At 47.5% G+C, this 25,377-nt stretch overlaps 1 protein-coding gene across 1 annotated transcript in view; it reads left to right on the plus strand.

Annotated features, from left to right (window-relative positions):
• The first annotated feature begins 6,427 nt into the window (after positions 1 to 6,427).
• The window catches only part of ANTXRL (ANTXR like), a 29,902-nt gene continuing 10,952 nt past the window's right edge, over positions 6,428 to 25,377 (plus strand). Inside the window, exons 1-9 of the mRNA XM_041748485.1 lie at positions 6,428 to 6,714; positions 17,158 to 17,229; positions 18,535 to 18,606; positions 20,613 to 20,694; positions 20,797 to 20,830; positions 21,785 to 21,864; positions 21,944 to 22,012; positions 22,137 to 22,217; positions 22,304 to 22,364. Of these exons, the coding sequence (XP_041604419.1) occupies positions 6,428 to 6,714; positions 17,158 to 17,229; positions 18,535 to 18,606; positions 20,613 to 20,694; positions 20,797 to 20,830; positions 21,785 to 21,864; positions 21,944 to 22,012; positions 22,137 to 22,217; positions 22,304 to 22,364 (838 nt within the window). The remainder of the gene's footprint in view (positions 6,715 to 17,157; positions 17,230 to 18,534; positions 18,607 to 20,612; positions 20,695 to 20,796; positions 20,831 to 21,784; positions 21,865 to 21,943; positions 22,013 to 22,136; positions 22,218 to 22,303; positions 22,365 to 25,377) is intronic.

The following is a 25,377-nucleotide window of genomic DNA, read 5'->3' on the forward strand; positions in this document are numbered from 1 at the left end:
ATTCAGCAGCACATTAAAAGGATCATTAATCATGATCAAGTGTCATTTGTCCACAACATGCAAGAATGGGTTCACCACCCAGAAATAAATAAATGTGATATATCACATTAATAGAATGAAAAATCATATGACCATCTCAACAGATGAAGAGAAAGCACTTGACAAAATTCAAACTTACTCATTATAAAAATTCTTAACAAATTAGGTAGAGAAGGAACATACTTCAGCGTTATAAAGGCCACATAGGACAAACCCATAGCTATCATACTCACTAGGAAAGGTTGAAATATTTTCCTTTAAGATCAGAAAAGAGAAGAATATCCACTCCCACCACTCCAACTCAACACAGCACTAGAAGTCCTAGCCAGACAGAGCAATAAGGTAAGGAGGAAAAATGCATCAGAATTGGAAGAGAAGAAGTAAAATTGACTCCATTTGCAGATGAGATAATTTGTATATAGGAAATCCCAATGACTCCACTTAAAACTATTATATCTAATTTTGAATACAAAATTCAAAGTAAAGTTGCAGAGTACAAAATTAACATATACAAAATAGCATTTCTATATGAATGCAAGTATTTAACAACAAATTACCCAAAAATAAATAAAGCAATCCCCTTACAATAGCATCAAAACAATGAAATACTTAGGAAAATTTAACCAAGGAAATAAAAGATCTCTACATTGAAAACTTAAAGACATTAATGAAAGAAATTAAAGACAAATAAATGGAAAGGAACTATGATCATGGGTTGGAAGAATTAATACTATTGACATATCCATACTACCGAAAGCCATCTATAAATTCAATGCAATACCTATTAATATTACAATGGCATTTTTACAAGAATATAAAACATAATCTTAAAACTTATACAGAACTACAAAAGACTCCAAGTAACCAAAACAATCCTGAGAAAGAAGAGCAAAGAGAGAAGCATCACACTTCCTGATTTTAAGGTGTATTATGAAAGCTATAGCGATCAAAACAGTATGGTACTACTACTATAAAAACAGAGACACAGACCAGTGGAACAGAATCAAAAGCCTAGAAATAAACCCATGAATATTCAGGCAGCTAATATTTGACAAGGGAGCTCAGCATACTCAATGGGAAAATGATGATCTCTTCAATAAAAGGTGCTGGGAAAATAGGATTCACATGTAAAAGGATGAAAGTACACCCCTATCTTATCTAATAACCCTCACAAGAATTAACTCAAAATGGATTAAAAATTTAAATATAAGACTTTAAATCATAAAGTTCCTAGAAGAAAACATAGGAAAAGTCTTCTTGACATTAGCCTTGCTGATGATTTTTTGGATATGACATCTAAAGCACAAGCAACAAAAGCAAAAATAAATGAGTTGGAGTATATCAGAATCAAAGGCTTCCAAAGAGCAAAAGAAACAATCAACAAAATGAAAAAACCTACAGAATGGGAAAAAATTTTGCAAATGTCCATATGTCTGATAAGAAGCATTTAACCACACATTATCCAAAAAGAAGTAAATAAAGTAATCCCATTTGCAGTAATATCAAAACAAGATACCTCGGAATAAATTTAATAAACAGGCAAAAGATCTCTATACTGAAAATTTAAAGATATTAATGAAAGAAATTTAAGAAGACACAAATAAATGGAAATGTATCCCAAGTTCATAGATTGGAAGAATTAATATTGTTAAAATGCCCCCAAATATATATAAAGAACGCATAACTCAATAGCAAAGAAACAAATACTCTAATTCAAAAAATGAACAAAGGATCTAAACATTTTTCCATATAAAATATATAAATTGCCAACAAGTACATGATAGGTGATGAACATCACTAATCAAAAGGGAAATTCAATCACAATCACAATAATGTTTCACTCATGCCTGTTAGAATAGTTATCATCAAAAAAATAAGAGGTAACAAGTGCTGGTAAAGATGTGGAAAAAGGTGAACATTTATGCACTATTGGTGGGATTGTAATTTGGGAGCCAATATAAGTTTCCCCCAAAATTTTAAAATAGAACTATATGATCCAGCAATCCCAGTTCTGGGAATATATATGTGGAAGAGATATCTGCACCCCCATGTGTATTACTCCATTATTTACAGTAACCACGACATGCAAACAACCTAGTGGCCACCAAGTGCTGAATGAATGAACTAGTTGTGGCATATGTATAAAATGGAATATTATTCATCCAGAAAAAGGAAATCCTGCCATTTGCAACAACATGAATGAAACCTGAGAGCATTACGGTAAGTGAAATAAATCAGAGACATACAAATATTGTATGGTCTCACTTATATGTGAAATCTAAAAAAAAAAAAAAAGTTAAAAACATAGAAGAAGAGATCATGTTTGTGGTTACCAGAGGCAGGAATGGGAGGAGGCACTTGTTTATAAAATAAACAAGTAACAGAAGTGTAAGCACGACACTGCTTTACTGTATATTTGAAAGTGTTTAGGACAGTAGATTCTAAGAACTCTCACCACAGGAAAAACTTTGTTTCTTTTTCTTTTTTGTATCTACATTAGATGATGAATGTCCACTACATTTATTGTGGTAACCATTTCAACACTGTATCAAATTATTATGCTGTAGGCATTAAACTTATACAATGTTGTATGTCGATTACATCTAAATAAAACTGGGAAAAAGAATCTTGGTTAATAAATGCAGAAGAAAAAATAAAATTTGAAATAACTATTTTGCAACTCTTATTGAAATTATAGATTCAGATATCTATAGTAGTTTTAACCATCAGATAAAATGTCAGAGGATTTAATCATGAGTTGAAATGCTAGAGGATTTAACAGTGTAACAGACTCACAAACCTGATCCCATTGACTAATGGGATCTTAGCATCAGTAAAAGTGCAACTATCAACATATGTCTCCACATGTAATGCAGGAAAAATAATATCAACAATACCAAAATGAACCAAAAATTCACCAAGCTTCTAGCTTCTAACTACTGGCCTACGGGAAACTTGATGATAGTATAAAAGGTAATGAGATGATTAGAAAACAATTGACCAAATCTGAAATGTGGGAAAGTCTACAAAATGCCTGTTTTTTTTTTAACATAAATTGGATTAAATAAAAGGCGAAATAATAGTAACAACAACAACAACGATAATGGAGATATATTCTATATCTCTTTTTGTGTTGTGCTTCATACTTTTAAAAAGTTAAGACTAATTTTCACCCTCAGGAGGGTGAAAATCGTCCCTGTTGTGAATGCATACAGTAAGAAAAGACTAAGTTACAGTAGAAATTATAAAGATTAGTACAGACAGAGCAGAAATATAAAAATCAAGTATATTCTGAACAACTTTATACCACTATATATGACACCCAAAATGATTTATGAAAGAAATAGAGGGGTACCTGGGTGGCTCAGTGGTGAAGCATCTGCTTTTGGCTCCGATCATGATCCTGGTCATGATCCCTGCAGGGAGCCTGCTTCTCCCTCTGCCTGTGTCTCTGCCTCTCTCTGTGTGTCTCTCATGAATGAGTAAATAAAATCTTTTAAAAATAAATAATAATAAAGAAATAGAAACACTAAAATAGCACAGTATGCTGGTCTGCTTTGGTCGCTGTAACTAAGTACCACAGGCTGAGTGGCTTTAACAACAGAAATTTATTTTCTCAGTCTACAGGCTGGAAGACTAAGATCAAAGTGCAATCAGGGCTGCCTTCTGATGTGGATTCTCTTCCAGGATTATAGGTGGCCACTTTCTTGGTATGTCCTCACATGGTCCCATTCTCTGTGTGTCTGTGAAAAAAAGAGCTCTAAGATTTCTTATGAGGACACCTGTTCTTTTTTTATTTTTATTTTTTTAATTTTTATTTATTTATGATAGTCACAGAGAGAGAGAGAGAGAGGCAGAGACATAGGCAGAGGGAGAAGCAGGCTCCATGCACCGGAAGCCCGACGTGGGATTCGATCCCGGGTCTCCAGGATCGCGCCCTGGGCCAAAGGCAGGCGCCAAACCACTGCGCCACCCAGGGATCCCGAGGACACCTGTTCTATGGGATTAGAGTCCACATGTAATGATATCAATTAATCTCAGCCACCTTCTTAAAGACCATATCTCCAATTACAGTCACATTAGCATTAGGACTTCAAAATATAAATGAGGGCAAGGGGCAGAATTCGGTCCACAACATTCAGTATATATTAAATAAATTATATCAGTAGTTTATCAACATCACAAAAAAACAAGCATAGATGATATCACACCAAATATTCAAGGGGTAGATTATTGTGATCATATTCAAAGTCTTTCCAAGAGAAAATAAAGTAAAAACACTCCCAAGTGCATTTTATAAAGCTAGTATTACATAATATCAAAATCAGATCAGAACAGGACAAAAATAGGAAATTATAAGCCAATTTTTCATGGTAGGTAAAAAAAAATCTAAGCTAATAGTAAACTCAATCCAGCAGTACTTTTAAAAATTACCAAGGCCAGGATAGGTTTTGTCTGTTAAATGTTAAAATTAGTTTCACATGCACTAATGCAATACATCATACTAATAGATTACTGGTGAAAAATATATATTCATCACAAAATATGCAAAAAAATATATAAAAAATTCATCACTTATTCAAAATTTGTAGCCAATAGGAAATACTCTAATCTGATACAGAATTTCTACCAAAAGCCTTCCATCAATATTATTCTTAATAGTGATACATTAGAAGTATTCTTTTTAAAGTCAAGAATGCCTCCATCACAGGTTCCAGTCAACATGTCATTGGAGAACTAGTCAGAGCAATGTTTTTGGTTTCTGGTTTTGGTTTCTATAAAAACCAAAAGATATATATTTCAGAATGAGGGAGCTTAGCAGGTTGTATGAATAATCAATAAATTAATATAACTGTCCACAACACCAATAAAGTTTGAAAGCATTAATTTTTAAATGCCATTTCCAATAACAAAAGAAACAAAAGATATTTAGGGAAGGCACTTGACAAAAAAGTTAAGATCTTCATAGGGAAATTCATATGGAAGGCACTGGAAAAGGTGTAAATAGAGACATTGCCAGGTTCGTTGATTTTGGTAGTCCAGATGGCAGATTCAAATCCAACCAAGGGTATCTATATATTTAATGTTACTGTGATCATATAGTTTGAGGGACTTTTCATAAAATCAGACAACTAAAACAAATGACAAATGCCAATATGAATTCAAAATTGGACAAATGAGGAACAATGGACATGTTGAAAGTATAGCCCATAGCAATCTCAGCTCTTACTGTTATCAAGGGCTGAGGGTGTGATCACTAGAATCAATTTAGGAAAATCATAAGCCTATGATCTACATAAAATGTAAGAGGTTCATCAAGAAGAAGGAGGAGGAGGAGGAGTTGAGGGAAAGAAGAAGAAAAGGAGATGAAAAAGAAGAAGGAGGAGGAGGGGGAGGAGAAGATGGTGGAGAAGAAGGAGGAGGAGTTGGAGGAGTTGGAGAAGAAGATAAAGAAAAAGAAGGGTGGAGAAGGAGGGGAGAAGGAGGAGGAGGAAGAGGAGAAGGAGGAGTAGGAGGAGAAGGAGAACAAGGAGGAAGAGGAGGAAAAGGAGGAGGAGGAGGATAAGAAGAAGCTGTAGAAGGAGGAGGGGGAGGGGAAGGAGAAGACAGAAGTAGTAGTCCTTTGCGGGAAGCGAAGAGGATGTGCTACTTCCAAAATTTATATGAAAGAGCAAGTGGGTTTTCTGTGTTTTCCGTGAAACAGGGACAAGCCCTCCCCACTCGGCCCTCTCTGCGAGTCTGATCCACAGAACCTGCACACAGAGGAAACGATTCTCTTCTATGTCACCTGTCCGAGTGGCTTGTTACACAGCAGGAGGTAACCGGAATATCCCCCATTCACAAAGGACTTTGGAATGCTTACACGAACCTTCTAGACCTTCTAGATGCTTCCATGCCCATGAATGACTTCAGTGTTCCCACAGATGACCATTACCATTCTGGAGCTACATAGTTCTTGACCTCCTCATCTACAGGGACGTCCTCATCTAAGCCACCTCAGCGGCCTGCTTCGAGTTATAAACAGGCGGGGTCTCGAGGATTAATGGCCACCTGGGGGGGGTTGGGATAAGGGACAAAAGGCGGCCTCATCTTGCCGCCCGTCCAGAGATGCCAGGACTCCCGCCTGGGGCTGTGGGCAGGCAGGACACTGAGCAGAGCTACAGGTCACAAAGTCACCATGCCAACCCTCCTGCTCATCACACAAGGCCTTCTGCCCCGGGGCGCGGGGAGAGGCCGCGCAGGTAGTGGGGCCATCGCCCCAGAGCCAGCCGCTTGCCTCTTGCGCCCGAGGGCAGGTAGCAGGTGGAGTCGAAGGGCGCCTGGGAAGGGCTGGAGGGGCGGAGGCCCCGCGGGAGGGCTGCGCGGAGGCGGCTGCTGCGCGCCTGGGATGGGGAGCTGCAGCCTGGGGGTGCCGGGCCCCGCGCTCCTGCTGCTGCTCGTGCTGCCGCCCCCGCCGCTCAGAGCCAGGAGCCTGCACCCCACGGTCCGGGGCGGCTCGGGCGACCTGCACGGCCCGGCGCAGAGGGACAAGGGCCACCGCTACCACCTGCACACGCACGAGAAGGCACCGCACCACCGGCGGGGCCCGAGCCACTCGGCTCCCAGGGGCCACGGCGAGGAGGAGCCGGGGAAGCCCTGCCACAGCGAGTACGACCTGTACTTCATCCTGGACAAGTGAGTGCCCGCCCGGCCCGGGGGGGGGGGGGCAGGCTCTGCCCAACCAACGCCAGGCCTGGGGAGCGGAGGGCGCGGCCTTGGCACCCCCAAGGAACCTCTGCAGCCCCCTGTTCCCGGGGTGGGAGAGCTCCGCAAACTGGTTCTCGGGCATTTTTCTTTTGGAAAAGAAAAAAAGGCGCCATGGGTTCGTGGGTGGCTCTCAGTGCGTCCTGTGACAAGGCCTGGCCCTGTGCCCCGCGGGCGCCTCGAGGAGATGGAGGCGCTGCCGGTGGAGAGCTGCCCTGGGCGGTTCCACGAGCTGCCTGGATCTCAGCTCCTGCTGTGTGGTCCTCTGCTGTCATGTTACTGCTTACATGAAGGGGCTCAAGGAGACCCCAGCCTCTGGAAAAGGGGAGGTGGGGACAGTCTTGATCAAACCCAAGATAAGACCCTCTGCACGCCCCTTAAGCAGGGAGAGGGGCAGGTGATGGCCAGGAGCTCCTTCTGGGCAGTTATTAGAAACTTGCTGGGTTTGTGTCTGCGTGGTCCTCTGCTGTGGTGCTTTTCCCTGGAGCAGACTCTCTTTGTGCTGGGTGCCAGGGAGATGCCCTGTCGCCTCAGGGGGCTCAGAGCGGCACTGCTTAGAAAGTCCTTGGCTTTCCCTCCAAGGCTTTTGCTTCTTTCCTCAACCACCTGGACACCGTGTCTCAGCTTGTGTGTGCTTTGGGACAGCTGGGTCTGACAGGTGTCATCCTGGGGAGCCAGGCTGTGCGCTAGGCACCTTGTGCCCCTCAAAGAAGGGAGGGGGTCGACAGCCATGCTTGGAAAGATCGGAGACGTTGACCTGGTGCCATTTCCCACTTGTCTGTTGGGTTGGGAATGAACTTTACGGGGTCAGTACTATCCGTGGTGTGACTGTGGGTGTGACTGAAGCGTATTTGGCTTCCAGAGCCCTTCCACTGCACTTCCCTCATCCTCAAAACCACCCCAGAATGTAGAGTAGGGAAGACCTTTGCATTTGCAATCTCCTGGGAAGGGGATGGGGTCTGGAGGTCAGTTGGAGTAGCCCCAGGGGGGTGGGGGTGACAGGACTCAGGCTTCCCGGGTGCCCCGCTTATAGCCCCCCAGGCTACAACACCTCGGATTTTTCTTATACTCCATGGAGGCTGATGACTAGGGAGATGTGTGCCCAGCCACCAGCTTCCAGCAGAGCCGACAGAGCTGGGAGCCCCCCTGCCACTGGAGTAAGTCCCTCCTCACTGTCCTGTGGAGGGACTTCGGAGTTGTTCTGGGCAGGTCTTCCTCAATGATATTTGACACAGTCCAGGGGGATGTGACTTCTTAGGCATTAGGGTTGGGGGTAAAAAGAGATTTTTGATGACTGATTCAATATCCTTGCTGGTTATGGGTCTGTTCAGGTTTTCTCTTTTTCTTCCTGTTTCAGTTTGGGTAGTTGACGTGTTTTTAGCAATGCATCCATTTCTCCCACACTGCCAGTTTGTTGGCATATGATTGTTCATAATTTTCTCTTGTAATCATATTTCTTCAATGTTGGTAGTGATCTCTTTGCTTTCATTCATGATTTTTATTTATTTGGGTTCTTTCTCTTTTCTTTTTGAGAAGTTTGACTAAGAGTTTATCTATCTTGTTAATTCTTTCAAAGAAACAGCTCCTGGTTTGGTTGATCTGTTTTTTTTTTTCTATATCATTGATTTCTGCCCTAATCTTTTTAAAATATATTTTTATTGGAGTTCCATTTACAAACATACAGTATAACACCCAGTGCTCATCCCCTCAAGTGCCCCCCTCAGTGCCCGTCACCTCATCCCCCCGCCCACCTCCCCTTCCACTATCCCTTGTTCGTTTCCCAGAGTTAGGAGTCTCTCATGGTTTGTCACTCTCTCTGATATTATTTATCTTCTCCTGCTGGGTTCAGGCTTTATTTGCTATTCTTTTTTCAGCTTCTATGTGTAAGTTTAGGTCGTGTATTTGAGACTTTTTTGTTTTCTTGAGGAAGGCCTGTATTGCTGTATACTTCCCTCATAGGACCACATTTGCTGCATCCCAAAGGTTTTGAACTCTCGTGTTTTCATTTTTATTTGCCCCATGTATTTTTTCAATTCTCCTTTAATTTCCTGGTTGACTCGTTCATTCTCCAGTACAATGTTCTTTAACCTGCATGTATTTGTGGTCCTTCCAATTTTTGTCTTGTGGTTGAATTCAAGTCCTATGACATTGTGCTCTGAAAATATTCAGGAAATAATTCCAAACTTGGTACCAGTTGAGACCTGATTTGTGACCCAGTATGTGATCTCTCCTGGAGAATGTTCCATGTGCACCTGAGAAGAATGTATTCTGTTTCTTTAGGAGAGAATGCTGTCAACATCTCTGTGAAGTCCATCTGGTCCAGTGTGTCATTCAAAGCCCTTGTTTCCTTGTTGATCTGCTCAATCTGTCCATTTCTGTGAGTGGGGTGTTGTAGTCCTCTACTGTTATTGTACTATTACCAATGAGTTTCTTTAATTTTGTTGTTAATTGGTTTATATATTTGGCTCCTCCCAAGTTAGGAGCATAAATATTTACAATTTCTAGATCTTCTTCTTGGATAGAACCCTTTACTATGGTATAGTGTCCTTCTTCATCCCTTATTACAATCTTTGGTTTAAAATCTAGTTTGTGTGACATGAGGATTACTGCCCCGTCTTTCTTTTGATGTTCATGAGCATGATAATAAATGGTTCTCCACCCCCTCACTTTCAATCTGGAGGTGTCTTGGGTCTAAAATAAGTCTCTTGGGGCACCTGGGTGGCTCAGTGGTTGAGTGTCTGCCTTCTGCTCAGGGCATGACCCTGGGGTCCTGGGATCGAGACCTGCATGGGCTCCCCACAGGGAGCCTGCTTCTCCCTCTGCCTGGGTCTCTGCCTCTCTTTGTGTGTCTCTCATGAATAAATAAAATATTAAAAAAAAACATGAGTCTCTCATAAGCATATTGATGAGTCTTAATTTTTTAATCCATTCTGGTATTGTCTCTTGGAGTATTTAGTCCATTTACCTTCAGATTAATTAGTGAAAGATATTAATTTATTGGATTACCTGTAAGTCGCTGTTCCTGTAGACTGTCTCTGTTCCTTACTGGTCTTTGTTATTTTGGGGCTCTCTCCACCCAAGGGATTCCCTTTAATATTCCTTAACAGGGCTAGTTTAGTGTCCACAGATTCCTTTAGTTTTTGTTTGTCCTAGAAACTCTTTACCTCTTCTTCTATTCTGAATGACAGCCTTCCTGGATACAGTATTCTTGGCTGCATGTTTTTCTCATTTAGCACCTTGAATGTATCACGCTGGTTCTTTCTGCCTGCCAGGTGTCTGTGGACAGGTCCACTGCCAGCCTTATGTGTCTGCCCTTGTAGGTTAAGGACCTCTTGTCCCCAGCTGCTTCAGGATTTTCTCTTTATCTTTGAATTTGCAAATTGCACTATTATATGTCAGGGTGTTGACATATTTCTGTTGATTTTGAGGGAAGTTCTCTGTGCCTCCTGGACTTGATTGCCTGTTTCCTCCCCCGGATTATGGAAGTTCTCAGCTAGAATTTGTTCAAATAAACCTTCTGCCTCTCTCTCCTCTCCTCATCTTCTGGGATTCCTATTATGCAGATATTAATTTGCCTTCTGGAATTTCCCTTCGTGGGAAGTTTCCCTTCATGATCTAACAGTATGTTTCTTCTCTCTTCTTTTTAGCTTCCTTACTTTCCATAATTTTATCTTCTGTATCACTGATTCTTCCTTCTGCTTCATTCATTCTCATTTTATAGCCTCCCCTTGGGACTGTATCTTGGTAATAGCATGTTTAATTTTGGCCTGACTAAATTTTAGTTCTTTGATTTCTACAGCAAGGGATTCCATAGTGTCTTCTATGCTTTTTCAAGCCCAGCTCATATCTTTAGAATCATTGTATTAAATTCTAGTTCAGACATCTTACTTATGTCTTGATTAAATCCCCAGTAGTGAGTCCTACCTCCTGTTCTTTTGGGTTTTTTGTTGTGGTTGTTGTTGTTTTAAAGATTGTATTTATTTATTCATAGAGACAGAGAGAGTGAGTGAGAGAGAGAGAGAGAGGCAGACACACAGGCAGAGGGAGAAGCAGGCATCATACAGAGAGCCTGACATGAGACTTGATCCAGGATCTCCAGGATCATGCCCTGGGCTGCAGGGGGTGCTAAACTGCTGCGCCACTGGGGCTGCTCCTGTTCTTTCTTTTGGGGTGAATTTCTCCACTTCATTTGTCCAGAAAAGAAGAAAGAAGAAAGAAAACAATAACAACAGAAAAAAAAAAGACAAAACAAACAAAATGAGATCCTCGGTGTGTCTTTGTCTGCTTGTTAAAAGAAACTAGATCCCAAAATAAGAAAGAAAGAATAACATATATAAATTTTATATATATATGTTTATATATATAAAGTAAAATACAGTGGAAAGATACAAAGAAATTTCAAAATATCTTTTAAAATTACATAAATAATTTTATAATTATATAAATAATTTTATTATATAAATAATTTTAAAAGAATTTTTTAATTGAAAAAATAAAGTAACCAGAAAAAAATAATACTGAAAGACTAAAGAATAAAAATGCCAAGAATGGGACGTCTGGGTGGCTCCATGGTTGAGTGTCTGCCTTCGGCTCAGGGTGTGATCCTGGGGTCCTGGGATTGAGTCCCACATCAGGTTCCCCATAGGGAGTCTGCTTCTCCCTCTGCCTGTGTCTCTGCCTCTCTCTCTCTGTGTCTCTCTTGAATAAATAAAATCTTTTAAAAATATATCAAGAATGCTATACAGTGTTTTCCTCCAGAGCTGAAGCTTTGCAGGACTCTGTGATCCATAAACTTGGTGCAAGCCAGTTGTTTGTGCGGGTCTTCGGGGGAGGGGCCTGCTGCACTGAGTCTCAAGTGCTCTTGCCTTGGTGAAGATGCACGTCCAGTGCGTGGGCGCTGGGGCTCTGGGTAAGCAGCATTGGACTCCACTGTGACACTGCTTTGCTCCATGAAGGCTTTTAGCACTGATGGGCCCTGCTCTCTACCCCAGAAGCTGAAAGTCCACTCCTCCCAGTCTTCAGTGAGAAGGAATCACTCTTGTCCCCCTGGTTTCTGTCACAACTCTGTATTCACCTGGCCTATGACTGAGCATTTTTATCTCAGGCGTGGGACTGAGTTCAAAACTCCAAAGTTTTTAGACTCCCGCAGCTCAGACTCACGTCGTTCCTCCCTGGGGGACGGGGGAGGGTATTGCCTCACTTCTGCCTTTTGCAGGACCCTTCCCAGGAGAGTGGCTACACAGCCATGCAGTGGTTTGCAGGCTAAGGATCACAGAGCAGGAAACCGGCCCTGAGACTCACTGTCCCTTGCCAGCTTCCCCCACGTGGACACCGGGGACTGTGCTGCACTCAGCCAGCCTGTTCTTCTTGTGACCTCAGGGATCCTGAGACTGCACTGTCACACCTGGGATTCTGCCCCAAGTCACCACCTGAGCACCCGAGCCCTCTAAGCCAGGGTGCTTAAGCCTGCTCCCCACTGCAGCCAACTTCTCAAGGTTGCGATTTTGCACTCTGCTGCTTGGAGTGCTTGGCGGTAGCTTGCCCCGCTCGCGGTCTTCAGCTGTATTTCCCCGGATTCAGGCCCTTGCACCTCCTACATTCCAAGAGGTGGTCACTTTGCTACTTATAGACTCGCAGCATTTCTTTTCTCAGATCTCTGATTGATTTATTGGGTTTTCAGAATGGTCAGATAACTGGGTATTTGAGGGACCAGACAAACTAGCGCCCACTACCCCTCCACTATCTTTTGTTTGTATATTTTCTTTGGAGAAATGCCCTGTTGAAGTCCTTTGCCCGTTTTTGAATTGTTTGATTTTTATGTTGAGTTGTGGAATTCCTAGTATGCTCTAGATATCAATCCCTTTTCAGATATATGACTTGCCAATGTTCCCTCTCATTGTGTGGGTTTTCTTTTCATTTTTTGGATAGTATCCTTTGCACAAAAGTCTTTAATTTCAATGTCTGGATTAGCTATTTTTCTCTTTTATTGCCTATTTTTCGGTGTGATATCCAAAATACTATTACCAAATCTAACATCATGAAGCTTTTCCTCTGTATTTTCTTCTAAACGTTTAATATTTTTAGCTCTTACATTTAGGTTTTTTATATTCATTTGGGTTAATTTTTGTATAGGCGGTAAGGCAAGAGCCCAACTACATTATTTCGCGTGTGGACATCCAGTTTTCCTAGCACCATTTGTTGAAAATAGCGTCCTTTCCCACATTGAATAATCTTAGTTAGCATCCTTGTCAAAAATCAATTGAACATATATATGAGGGTTTATTTGTTCTCTTTATTCTATTTCATTAATCTATGTGTCTGTCCTTGTGCCAGCACTACACTATTTTGATTATTATAGCTTTGTAATAAATCTTTGAAACCAGGAAATATGAGTCCACAAACTTTGTTTTTATCCAAGATTTTTAAAAAAGATTTTTCCTTATTTGGAAATATCCCAGTTGAGGGCAGAGCCTGCAGGGCTCCATCCCAGGACTCTGAGGTCATGACCAAGCCAAACCAAGAGCTGGGCACTTAACCCACCGAGCCACCCAGTAACCCCAAGACTTTTTTTTTTTTTAACTATTTGATGTCTTTTAAGATTCCATATGAATATGTGATGTCCTTCCAATGATTTGTGTCTTTTTATTTATTTTTTTTTTAATTTTTATTTATTTATGATAGTCACAGAGAGACAGAGAGAGAGGCAGAGACACAGGCAGAGGGAGAAACAGGCTCCATGCACCGGGAGCCTGATGTGGGACTCGATCCCGGGTCTCCAGGATCGCGCCCTGGGCCAAAGGCAAGCGCCAAACCACTGCGCCACCCAGGGATCCCCGATTCGTGTCTTTTTAAATTGCTCCCAGCATGGATTACGGTTTTCAGTATACTAGTCTTCTGCCTCTTTGGTTAAATTTATTCATAAGTATTTTGTTCTGTTTGATAATTTGTAAATGGATTTGTTTTCATAATTTCCTTTTTGGAATGTTCGTGGTTAGTGTATATCAAAATGTAACTGGTTATTATATGTTAATTTTGCATCCTGCAACCTTGCTGAATCCTTTTCTTAGCCAGTTTTTTTGTATGTGGAATCTATGGTGTTTTTTACATGTAAGATCACATCACCAAAAAACAGAAACCATTTTATATTTTCCTTTTCAATTTGGATATTTTTCTTTTCCTTATCTAATTGATCTGCCTAGAACTTCCAATATTCCATTGAATTGAAATGATGAAACTTGGCATTTTGGTATTACTTTTGATCTTAGGGAAAACTCAGTCTTTCACCACTGAGATGTTAGCTGTGAGTTTTTCATATATGGCCCCTATTATGTGTATCATAGGCTTTTTTCCTATTCCTAAAAAGAGTGTTTTTATGAAGGAATTATGTTGGATTTTATCAAATGCTTTTTCTATGTCAATTGGAATGATAGTGTCGTTTGTTTTTTGATCTATTAATTCTATTCTGTTAATTACATTGTTGTTGTTGTTGTTGTTTTTTTTTTTTTGCACTGAACAACCAGGTTTCCCTTGTGGAAATAAACCCTAAATCCTACTTGGTCATGGAATATAAGTCTTTTAACGTGCTGCTAAATTCAGTTTGCTAGATTTTTTTGTTGAGGGCTTTTGCATCCATGCTCATATGGGATATTGATCTGTACTTGTAGCATTAGTCTGGTTTTGATATTAGAGTAAATGCAGGCATCATAAAATGAGACTGGAGGAGTTTGGGGGGGGATTGGTGTTAACTCTTCATTAAATATTTGATCACATTAACCTATGAAAAACCAGCTAGTCCTAGGCTTTTCTCTTTTGGGAGATTTGTGATTACTGTTTCAATCTCTTTACTGAGGCTATTCAGGTCGATAGGTCTATTCAGATTTTATGCTTCTTCATGTTTGTTTGGGCAGGTTGTGTGTTTCTAGGAATTCATCCATTTGCTCTAGGTTATCTAATAATGTTGATATATAATTATTAAGAGTAGTTTATGAATTTATTTCTGGGGTAGCAGTTGCAAGTCTCCTCTTTTCATCCTAATTTAATTTACTTCAGCACCTTATTATTTTGTTTCTTCTGCTAACTTTGGGCTTCATATGTTCTTTTTATCCCCAGTTCCTTGACAGGTAAAGTAAAATATTTTGATATTTTGCTAATTCCTTAATATGTGCATTTCTCATTGCACATTTTCCTCTCAGAACTGCTTCTGCAGCATTCTATAGGTTTCGCTGTTTGTTTCCATTTCCATTAGCTTTAAGGGTTCACGTTTCCCCATTTGGTGTTTTTTCACATTCTTATCTTCCTTGACCCATTGGCCATGCAAAAGTATGTTTAATTTCCACATATATGTAGATTTTCCAAGTTTCCTCTTGTTTTTTATTTCATGTCATTGGAAAAGATAGCTGCTCTGATTTAAATCTTCTTTAAGTTTGCTAGGACTTGTTTTGTGTCCTATCATAGGATCTATCCTGGAGAATAATCTGTGTGGACTTGCAAAGGATGTGCATTCTGCAACAGTTGAATAAAATGTTCTAATAGGTCTTTTAAAGCCATTTGGCCATAGTGTGGTTCAATTCCAAAGTTTCTTTGTGGATTTTTTGTCTAGATGATCTATCCATTGCTAGAACTGAGGTATTAAAGTTGCCTGCTATCATTGTAGTGTTCTCTTTTCTCCCTTCAGATCTGTTAGTATTACTTAACATATTTAGCTGCTCATATGTTGGGTACATATATACTTATGATTTTTATACACTTTTTACATATTGACCCTTTTATCATTATATAACTTTCTTTGACTCTGTTACCATTTTTGGCTTAAAGTCTATTTTGTCTGATATAACTATACAGTTTGTTTGGTTTCCACTTGCATAGAGTATCTTCAATCCCTTTACATTGAACATACATGTGTCTTTAAAGCTGAATGAGTGCCTGATAGGCAGCAAGTAGCTGGGCCTTGTTTTTTTATCTGAAATTGTAGATTTTTCTTCTGGGATTAAGACCCTGCTTCTAATACCATGCTAGTACTGATGCTGTTTTTTGCTGTTTGAGGTTTACTCATTCTCTATTAAGTTCTTTCAAGAGAATCTGGCTTTCTTAAAGCTGAGCTCCCTTATGTAATTATTCCTGATGCCTTCCATTCTCCCAGTAATTTATATCACTAGGGTGTTTTGTCCTCAAGCTTCAAAGACAGAGATTCGTCAAATGTCTGCTGATCTTCTGCATCTCATTTAAGAGTGAGACAGTAGAACATGATTGGAGTTCTGTGTGCTGGAAGCCCACACAGTTGCTGTTCCATACTGCCTCCTTCCTAGGGAACTGTGGGTCTCTGTAGAATTTTCCAGTGCCCAGGTGCACTCATGTTGAGCTATATTCTAGAGTCTATAAGCCTTCCTTCAAAATCATCACAAATTGGAAACTTCTCTGGAGTGAGTTGAAGACCTTTGTTTCCTATCAATCTTCTTTGGAAAATCCTCTTCACTCAGGGGGAAAACAGGAGAGAAAAGTAATGAGGAGAGTAGACAGGGTTGCCATTAAGGAAATTGCCTTTCACTTTAGCATGAAAGCTTCTGAAAGAAAGTCTGCATTGTGTGTTGTCAGAGCCTAGTACTTTCCTACACGGCAGTTGTCCACCTCAACCAGCGTCATCCTGACCTGCCTAGTGCAATGAGTAGAGCATGGGTTTTGAAGCTAGATATGGGTTGATGGATTTGAACTATTGAAATCATGGCAAATGCCATGGACCTGAGAGTCTCACCTGGAAAGTGGGAATACTGCCGGTATCATAGAGTTGTTCTGGAATTGGAAACCATGGATGTAAAGGGCCTGGTATATATATGCTCCATGAATGACAATCCTGACATAATTAGAAACATCTATTTTTAGTTTCCTTACCATCTACTGACAGTTTTAGATGTAGCCTAGAGGAAGCAGAAGGAATGACAGAAAGGGAAAGCCAGGAGCATTTTGTGGAGATGTGCTTCTGCTTCCCACCCAATCACACACACCTTCAAGGGGCAGACACCTGGGAGACAATGAACAACCAAGAGAGCCAGTCAAATCAAAATTGGCTTTGACAACCAATGCACCCTCCTTCATTTGTCCAACAGCCCCCGCTGAGCATGACCAAACATCCTGGTTTGCCACCAGAAGTCCCTCATCCTTGGAAGTCCCTCAGTCCCAAGTACACAGGTGTCACTAGACAACCTTCCCAGGACTCACACTGATGAAAGTCACCCCTGAGGTCACTGAGGGTGTGTGGCGGGCATCAACCACGTGGGTGAGGAGCTTGCTAAAGGGCCTGCCCAAAGCCAGAGAAGGCAGAAACTATTCCTACATGACAGATATAACTCCTCTCTCTGACTCATGTTTCTTCATTTTCAGGTCAGGCAGTGTGGACAACAACTGGATGGACATTTACAACCTTGTGGAAGATTTGGTCAATAAGTTTGAAAAGTATGGCTTCTCTGTGTTAATAGAGTGTTCTCTTCTGCCAGACCCAGTACGGAACCTGTTTAGACTCGGTGGGCATGGGAGTCCCTCCAGCTGGGAACACAGAGCCCAAAGTGAAGTTCTGAAGCAGGAAAGGCCACATCACAGTGATTCCAAGGGTGTCAGCAGCTTTATGTGGCTTCTGCCTGAGAGTCAGGCCATCTTATAGGGACATAGTAATATGCCCTGAGGACCAAACAGATTAGGAAACAGGCAAACAAGTAGCATGGTAATTAAACAGCTGGTGTCAGGGACAAAAAAAAAAAAAGGCAAAGAATGTATATGATGAGCTTAAAGGAAAAGGAAGAATTTTAATTCAGGATGGCTTCCCAGAAGATGTGGCAATGTTAAGTAGGTTTCCATGGGTGGGAAAGACAGGGGGACAGGAACCATCAAGGAGGCTTCTTAGGGAACGAAGGGTCTGTTTGGCTGCAGAGTAGGGTTACCTCAAGGGAGGGCTAGGAGATGAGGCTGGGCATGTCAGCTTGGAGCTACGGCCATTACAGCTCATAATGCCAGGCCATGGGGCCTAGATTTCCTGCTATGAGCACTAAGGAGCTACAGATGATTCTTGTTTAAGGGTCTGACACGAACAAGTTGTGCAAGAAGAAAAATCCAACAAAAGTGGGTAAAATGAGTGGGAACAAGAGCCAGAGCAGTAGGGAGCTCAGCTAGGGACCTATGGTACCAATTTAGCCCAGGATAATGAGGGTCAGCAGACCAGAAGACAATAGCCAGGAGCAGGAAAGGAAGGGAATATAGATGAATGGCTGCCAAGAGGGAAAATCATTTCTTTGAAAGAAGAGTTGGGGTGAGGAAGGCAGGCAAGGAAGGAAGGACAGTGAAGTTCCAAAGAATGTTACGGAAGAAAGGCCAGGTGGGAGCTCCTCCTGTGGGCGTGTGTAGATGTTGGTCTGTCTCCTTGTGCATGCAGCTGTCTGAGTGAGCACCCGCGTGGGCATGTGTGTGCACACACATGCACACAGAGAAAGAGACAGGCAGACAGACAGTCACTACTGGGGTGCTGCGAGTGTAAGGGTGGATTCAGATGCTCCTCTGGCACACTCTTCCAGAAAAGCCAGATGTCTTACAGGCCTCTGAATTCCTCACTAAAGTTATAGGAAGGTCTGGTGTTTGGGAAATCAGCTCCAAAGGAGTAGAGTTAGGGTGGGGACAGGGGAACTGTCATGTGCCCCCTCCCTGATTACTCACTGACATCATGCTGAACTTGTTACTACGACTTCTCAAAAGCACGTGTTTTCTCCCCAGCCCAAATGTGCGGATTTCCTTCGTCACTTACTCCACAGATGGCCACACGCTCCTGAAACTTACGTCAGATAAGTAAGTGATACTCTGACCCCCAAGGCAGGCCAGTGGGCGAGACTACAAGAAAACGCCAGGGAGCTAGTGGGATCCCTGAAACCGCAGTGGGGAGCCCACTGGAGTGCAGGCTGGGCTGGCCTGGGCTCCCCTCACTGTGCACCCTGACCCCCAGCTCTGGCTCGCCAGCCCTCTCTGACCCCTGGCTGTTCTCACATGGGCCAACCTGGGCCACTAGGTCATTTCTGCTCCCTAAGCTCTGCCTTTTACCTGTCTTGAGTCCTTCTCTCTGCATTCTTACCTGTTCTCGGAACAAGCTAGCTGTGAGGACTCCCCAAAATGTATGGAGCAGGTGTGGGGTTCCCTTACTAACAGTGACCTGCATTTAGCACCTGCTATTACGTGTCACTCTCTGCCCTGAGCCAATGAGGTCGCCAGTGAGACGAAGTCATAACCAGGGAGGAAAGAATGAGCAGCATCAAGGTACTGATGGTCTCAGTGAAGGGGATCTTGGTTCCTCAGTGGTTCTGAGAGAAGGAAGCCCATGAGTGGGTCCTGAACACCAGGCCTGAGGAAGGCATGACCTGCCCACATCCTAGATGGGCCATGATGGGCCCAGCAGTTTGCCCAAAAGCCTGAAAGTGGGAAAGATATAGAGCTTTTGGGTAGCTGGTGAAGGGAGTGGAAATTCTTGAGGCACACAAATTACTAGAACCCAATTCAGAGAGTGAAGTACTAAACAAGGTTTAGTAAACAAGAACCCTTAGGGCCGGATGTGGCGGTCCTGGGGGCCCAGCAGCCCTGTCAGCACCATGGAGAGAAGCCAGACAGCAGAGGGGCTAGGAAGCCCCAGGGCTGCTGGCAGGAGGGTGACCACAGGGCAGAGATGGAGTGGCCCCAGGGCTGAGATGGGTATTAAAGAGGAAGAGGGACCACCAAGGACACAGAACCTGGGGCCCCTTCCATGTGCAGTGCTGGGAGCAGGGCTGGAAAGACAGTGCTCCCTGGAGGGAGCCTATTGGGCAAGAACAACACCTGGCCTGGGGCTCATGGGCCAGACACTGGGAAGAGCGGAGAGTTCCCCGTCCTTGGGGGCATAACCTTCGAGCATGGGGTGAGCAAGGAGCAGGGAGAGGGCTCTGCTGGGCAGCCAGCACCTGAATCGGCCCCCACTGGCCATGGCTCCCAGGCCTCACAACCCAGGCGGGGCTGGGGCTCTCAGCACATCTCCAGTCCCCACGGTGAGAAGCCTTCTTGGGGGGCACACAGTCCTCGCCTTACTGGGCCAGCTCAGCTGGTCACCGGGGATTGGCTGGAACCTAAGCCCCCTGCCCATCCTGTGCCCAGTCCCACCTCTGAAACCTGCCTTAGCAGCAGCTGCCTGACCAGAGGCCAGCCACAGCCTGGAGTCACTGCTCTTCCACCTGCAGGGACAGCCCTCAGGGCCACTTCCCCAGCACTGGGCCTTTTCTTCAGGAGCACATGAACTCAGGAGCCCTAGTACTCTCACTAAGCAGCTTGCAATCCAGAAAGGGAAGGGACCGGGTCCACGTCAGGAGTCCGTGGCAGGGGAAGACAGGGCAGGGCACGAATAACAACAGGATGACTGTCCCCAAACTCGGCCTCACCTGTTAGAGGATAGTGTGACTCCTTGGGCACCTGGTGGGTTCTAGCAGCCCAGCCAGTTATCCCGTGAGTGCAGATTCCCAGTGGCAGGCCTGTGAGTGTGCCCCACGTTCACCACGGGCAGGCAGGGCTGGGCCCAGGGGTGCCTGAGAGAGTAAGGAGTGCAGGGAAACCCAGGTCATGGCCATGAACCAACAGAGTAGCATCCCTCCAGCTGTTCACCAGATGGAGGAGAGAGGAGGCCTGAGCAGGTCCTGTCAGTGTCAAGGGCAGAAGGTCATGACCAGACTACTGGGCCTGTGTCCTTTTTCAGCCAGACAGGACAATACAGGGCCCAGCGGCTCCGGGATGGCTTGGGGCCACCCGAAATCATACCTCAAGCCCTTTTCTGATTTTTTCAGAAATAAAATCCGCGATGGTCTTGCTGAGCTCCAGAACATAGTGCCTACGGGAGCCACACACATGCAGGAAGGATTCATAAAGGTACCAGGTCCCGGGGTCTGAGGACCTGTGCTTCGTGGCGTCCTTACAGCATTCCTGGGTCCTCTCACTGGCCTCCCCCAACGCCGCTTTGTTTCCTTGCAGGTAAACGAGCAGATCGAAGAGGTAAACTCTGGAGGTGAGCTGCCTGGTGACTTCACTGTGGGCAGGTGCAGGGACAGAGCCAGGCCCAGGCCAGCGAGGTCTGAGGCGGCCCTCATGGGTCCCTTCCTGGCACTGAGCCACGGAGCAGGGTGCTGTCCTCTCTGGGCCCCGGCTTTCTCCTCTGTGCAGCAAGGATGGAAACCCCCCACCCCCCCCCCCCCCCAGAACGCCCTGGGACTGGGCACGTACCTCCTCAGTTCTTGGTAACCATGAAGTGCGTGACCTACCCTTGGCTGCCTCGCCAAGAAAGGAAGAGCTGGGGAACCTGGAGCAGACAAAATTCCAGTTTTTGAAAAAAAGTGCTGGGTTTCCCTCTTGCTGCCCACACTATGTGATCACATCTCTGGCCCTGGTCCCTTTTCCCTTCAGTCCCTTCCCCTTGGCACACGTCGTCCCATGACTGTGTCTCCAACACTGGACGAGGCCGCGCTCTGCCCAGAACCGTGTTCATCTGGACTGTGGGGTGGCAGCCCTTGCCAGGAAAGGAGGACCTGGTGGGGAAAGGTGGGGAAAGGAGTGGACCCCTGGGCCTGCAGACCCGGCAGGACTTCCCGCAGGTGCTGCCCCAAGCCGGAGCCGGAGCCAGGGCCGGGCTTCCCACTGCACTGCGGGCATCTGGTACAGTCGAGTCTGGCTGTCCGTCCCTTTGCTCACCTGAGAGGCTGATGCCTGTCCAGGGACGTGGCTGGGGTCACCGTGCGGGCCACGGTTGCACGTCTGGTCAGGTGCCGGTTCAGGAGGCAGGGCCAGGGAAGGGCTGAGTGTTGCCCCGGGTCACGCAAGTCCTGGCTGCAGCCTCCTGACCCTCCGGGCGTCCTGCTGGCGGGCCCCTGGGGCGGCCTCTGGGCTACAGGACTGGGGGGCGGGGCAGCCTGTGGGGTCGCCCCGGGGGCCTCGCTGACCAGGATGCCCCCTGCCGCCTCCGCAGACAAGAAGTTTCCGAGCATGATCATCGCCCTGACCGACGGGACCCTGATGCCGGAGCCCTACGAGGAGACCAAGATAGAGGTGAGCTCGCCCGGCTGGCCCCGCGCCCCACCCGCTCGCACCCCGCCGAGACCTGTGCTCAGCGCTTCCTTCCCATCAGGCCGAGAGGTCCCGGCAACTGGGGGCAACGATTTACTCCATCGGTGTAATGGACTATCGCAGGGACCAGGTAACTTAGGGGGGCCGTGGCGCCCGTGACCGGGCAGGGCGGGCGGGGGGCAGAGGCCGGCGTGGGGTGGGCGCCCCCGGGGCGGGGACCCCTGCACCCTGCAGCCCTGGCCGCTGTGTCGCAGCTGCTGAGCATCGCGGACAGCCCAGATCACGTGTTCGGGGTGGACAACGGCTTCAAGGGGCTACAAGACATCGTGGAGCCCGTGAGTGCGGGACGAGGGAGGGGAGGGCAGGGGGGCCCGGGGCGCGGCCCGCGGCCCCTCACCAGCCGCCCCCCCCCCTCTTGCAGCTCACAGCTAAGTCTTGTATTGAAATCACAAATTTGGAGCCTTCCACTTTCTGTGCCGGACGTAAGAGCTGTAGCCACAAGCCCCGGGGGTGTGGTGCACGCGGGGCGTGCGAGGCGTGTAGGACGTGTGCGTGCGGGGCGTGCGAGGCGCGCTGTGCTTGCAAGGCGTGCTGTGCGTGGGGACGTGCTGTGCGTGTAGGACGTGTGCGTGCGGGGCGTGCTGTGCTTGCAAGGCGTGCTGTGCGTGGGGACGTGCTGTGTGCGTAGGACGTGTGCGTGCGGGGCGTGCTGTGCTTGCAAGGCGTGCTGTGCGTGGGGACGTGCTGTGCGCGTAGGACGTGTGCGTGCGGGGCGTGCTGTGCTTGCAAGGCGTGCTGTGCGTGGGGACGTGCTGTGCGTGTAGGACGTGTGCGTGCGGGGCGTGCTGTGCTTGCAAGGCGTGCTGTGCGTGGGGACGTGCTGTGTGCGTAGGACGTGTGCGTGCGGGGCGTGCTGTGCTTGCAAGGCGTGCTGTGCGTGGGGACGTGCTGTGCGCGTAGGACGTGTGCGTGCGGGGCGTGCTGTGCTTGCAAGGCGTGCTGTGCGTGGGGACGTGCTGTGCGCGTAGGACGTGTGCGTGCGAGGCGTGCTGTGCTTGCAAGGCGTGCTGTGCGTGGGGACGTGCTGTGCGCATAGGACGTGTGCGTGCGAGGCGTGCTGTGCGTGTTGTGCTTGCAAGGCATGCTGTGCGTGGGGACGTGCTGTGCATAGGCGGCGTGGTGTGCGTGCTGTGCGTGTAGGACGTGTGCGTGCGGGGCGTGCTGTGCTAGCAAGGCGTGCTGTGCGTGGGGACGTGTGCGTGCGGGGTTGTGCTGTGCAAGGCATGCTGTGCGTGGGGACGTGCTGTGCACGTAGGACGCGTGCGTGCGGTGCGTGCTGTGCGTGTAGGACGTGTGCGTGCGGGGCGTGCCGTGCGTGCAGGGCGTGCTGTGCGTGTAGGACGTGTGCGTGCGAGGCGTGCTGTGCGTGGGGACGTGCTGTGCGCGTAGGACGTGTGCGTGCGAGGCGTGCTGTGCTTGCAAGGCGTGCTGTGCGTGGGGACGTGCTGTGCGCGTAGGACGTGTGCGTGCGAGGCGTGCTGTGCTTGCAAGGCGTGCTGTGCTAGCAAGGCGTGCTGTGCGTGGGGACGTGCTGTGCGTGTAGGACGTGTGCGTGCGGGGCGTGCTGTGCTAGCAAGGCGTGCTGTGCGTGTAGGACGTGTGCGTGCGGGGCGTGCTGTGCTTGCAAGGCTGCTGTGCGTGGGGACGTGCTGTGCGTGTAGGACGTGTGCGTGCGAGGCGTGCTGTGCGTGGGGACGTGCTGTGCGCGTAGGACGTGTGCGTGCGGGGCGTGCTGTGCTAGCAAGGCGTGCTGTGCGTGGGGACGTGCTGTGCGTGTAGGACGTGTGCGTGCGGGGCGTGCTGTGCTTGCAAGGCGTGCTGTGCGTGTAGGACGTGTGCGTTGCGGGGCGTGCTGTGCTAGCAAGGCGTGCTGTGCGTGGGGACGTGCTGTGCGCGTAGGACGTGTGCGTGCGGGGCGTGCTGTGCTTGCAAGGCTGCTGTGCGTGGGGACGTGCTGTGCGTGTAGGACGTGTGCGTGCGGGGCGTGCTGTGCGTGGGGACGTGCTGTGCGCGTAGGACGTGTGCGTGCGGGGCGTGCTGTGCTTGCAAGGCGTGCTGTGCGTGGGGACGTGCTGTGCGCGTAGGACGTGTGCGTGCGGGGCGTGCTGTGCTTGCAAGGCTGCTGTGCGTGGGGACGTGCTGTGCGCGTAGGACGTGTGCGTGCGAGGCGTGCTGTGCGTGGGGACGTGCTGTGCGCGTAGGACGTGTGCGTGCGGGGCGTGCTGTGCTTGCAAGGCTGCTGTGCGTGGGGACGTGCTGTGCGCGTAGGACGTGTGCGTGCGAGGCGTGCTGTGCTTGCAAGGCGTGCTGTGCGTGGGGACGTGCTGTGCGCGTAGGACGTGTGCGTGCGGGGCGTGCTGTGCTAGCAAGGCGTGCTGTGCGTGTAGGACGTGTGCGTTGCGGGGCGTGCTGTGCTTGCAAGGCTGCTGTGCGTGGGGACGTGCTGTGCGCGTAGGACGTGTGCGTGCGGGGCGTGCTGTGCTTGCAAGGCTGCTGTGCGTGGGGACGTGCTGTGCGCGTAGGACGTGTGCGTGCGGGGCGTGCTGTGCTTGCAAGGCTGCTGTGCGTGGGGACGTGCTGTGCGCGTAGGACGTGTGCGTGCGGGGCGTGCTGTGCTAGCAAGGCGTGCTGTGCGTGTAGGACGTGTGCGTTGCGGGGCGTGCTGTGCTAGCAAGGCGTGCTGTGCGGGGGACGTGCTGTGCGTGTAGGACGTGTGCGTGCGGGGCGTGCTGTGCTAGCAAGGCGTGCTGTGCGTGTAGGACGTGTGCGTGCGGGGCGTGCTGTGCTTGCAAGGCTGCTGTGCGTGGGGACGTGCTGTGCGTGTAGGACGTGTGCGTGCGGGGCGTGCTGTGCTTGCAAGGCTGCTGTGCGTGGGGACGTGCTGTGCGCGTAGGACGTGTGCGTGCGGGGCGTGCTGTGCTTGCAAGGCGTGCTGTGCGTGTAGGACGTGTGCGTGCGGGGCGTGCTGTGCTTGCAAGGCGTGCTGTGCGTGGGGACGTGCTGTGCGTGTAGGACGTGTGCGTGCGGGGCGTGCTGTGCTTGCAAGGCGTGCTGTGCGTGTAGGACGTGTGCGTTGCGGGGCGTGCTGTGCTAGCAAGGCGTGCTGTGCGTGGGGACGTGCTGTGCGCGTAGGACGTGTGCGTGCGAGGCGTGCTGTGCTTGCAAGGCTGCTGTGCGTGGGGACGTGCTGTGCGCGTAGGACGTGTGCGTGCGGGGCGTGCTGTGCTTGCAAGGCGTGCTGTGCGTGGGGACGTGCTGTGCGTGTAGGACGTGTGCGTGCGAGGCGTGCTGTGCGTGTAGGACGTGTGCGTGCGAGGCGTGCTGTGCGTGGGGACGTGCTGTGCGTGTAGGACGTGTGCGTTGCGGGGCGTGCTGTGCTTGCAAGGCTGCTGTGCGTGGGGACGTGCTGTGCGCGTAGGACGTGTGCGTGCGGGG

This window comes from Vulpes lagopus, chromosome 3 (genome assembly GCF_018345385.1).
Source record: "Vulpes lagopus strain Blue_001 chromosome 3, ASM1834538v1, whole genome shotgun sequence".
NCBI classification, from domain to species: domain Eukaryota; kingdom Metazoa; phylum Chordata; class Mammalia; order Carnivora; family Canidae; genus Vulpes; species Vulpes lagopus.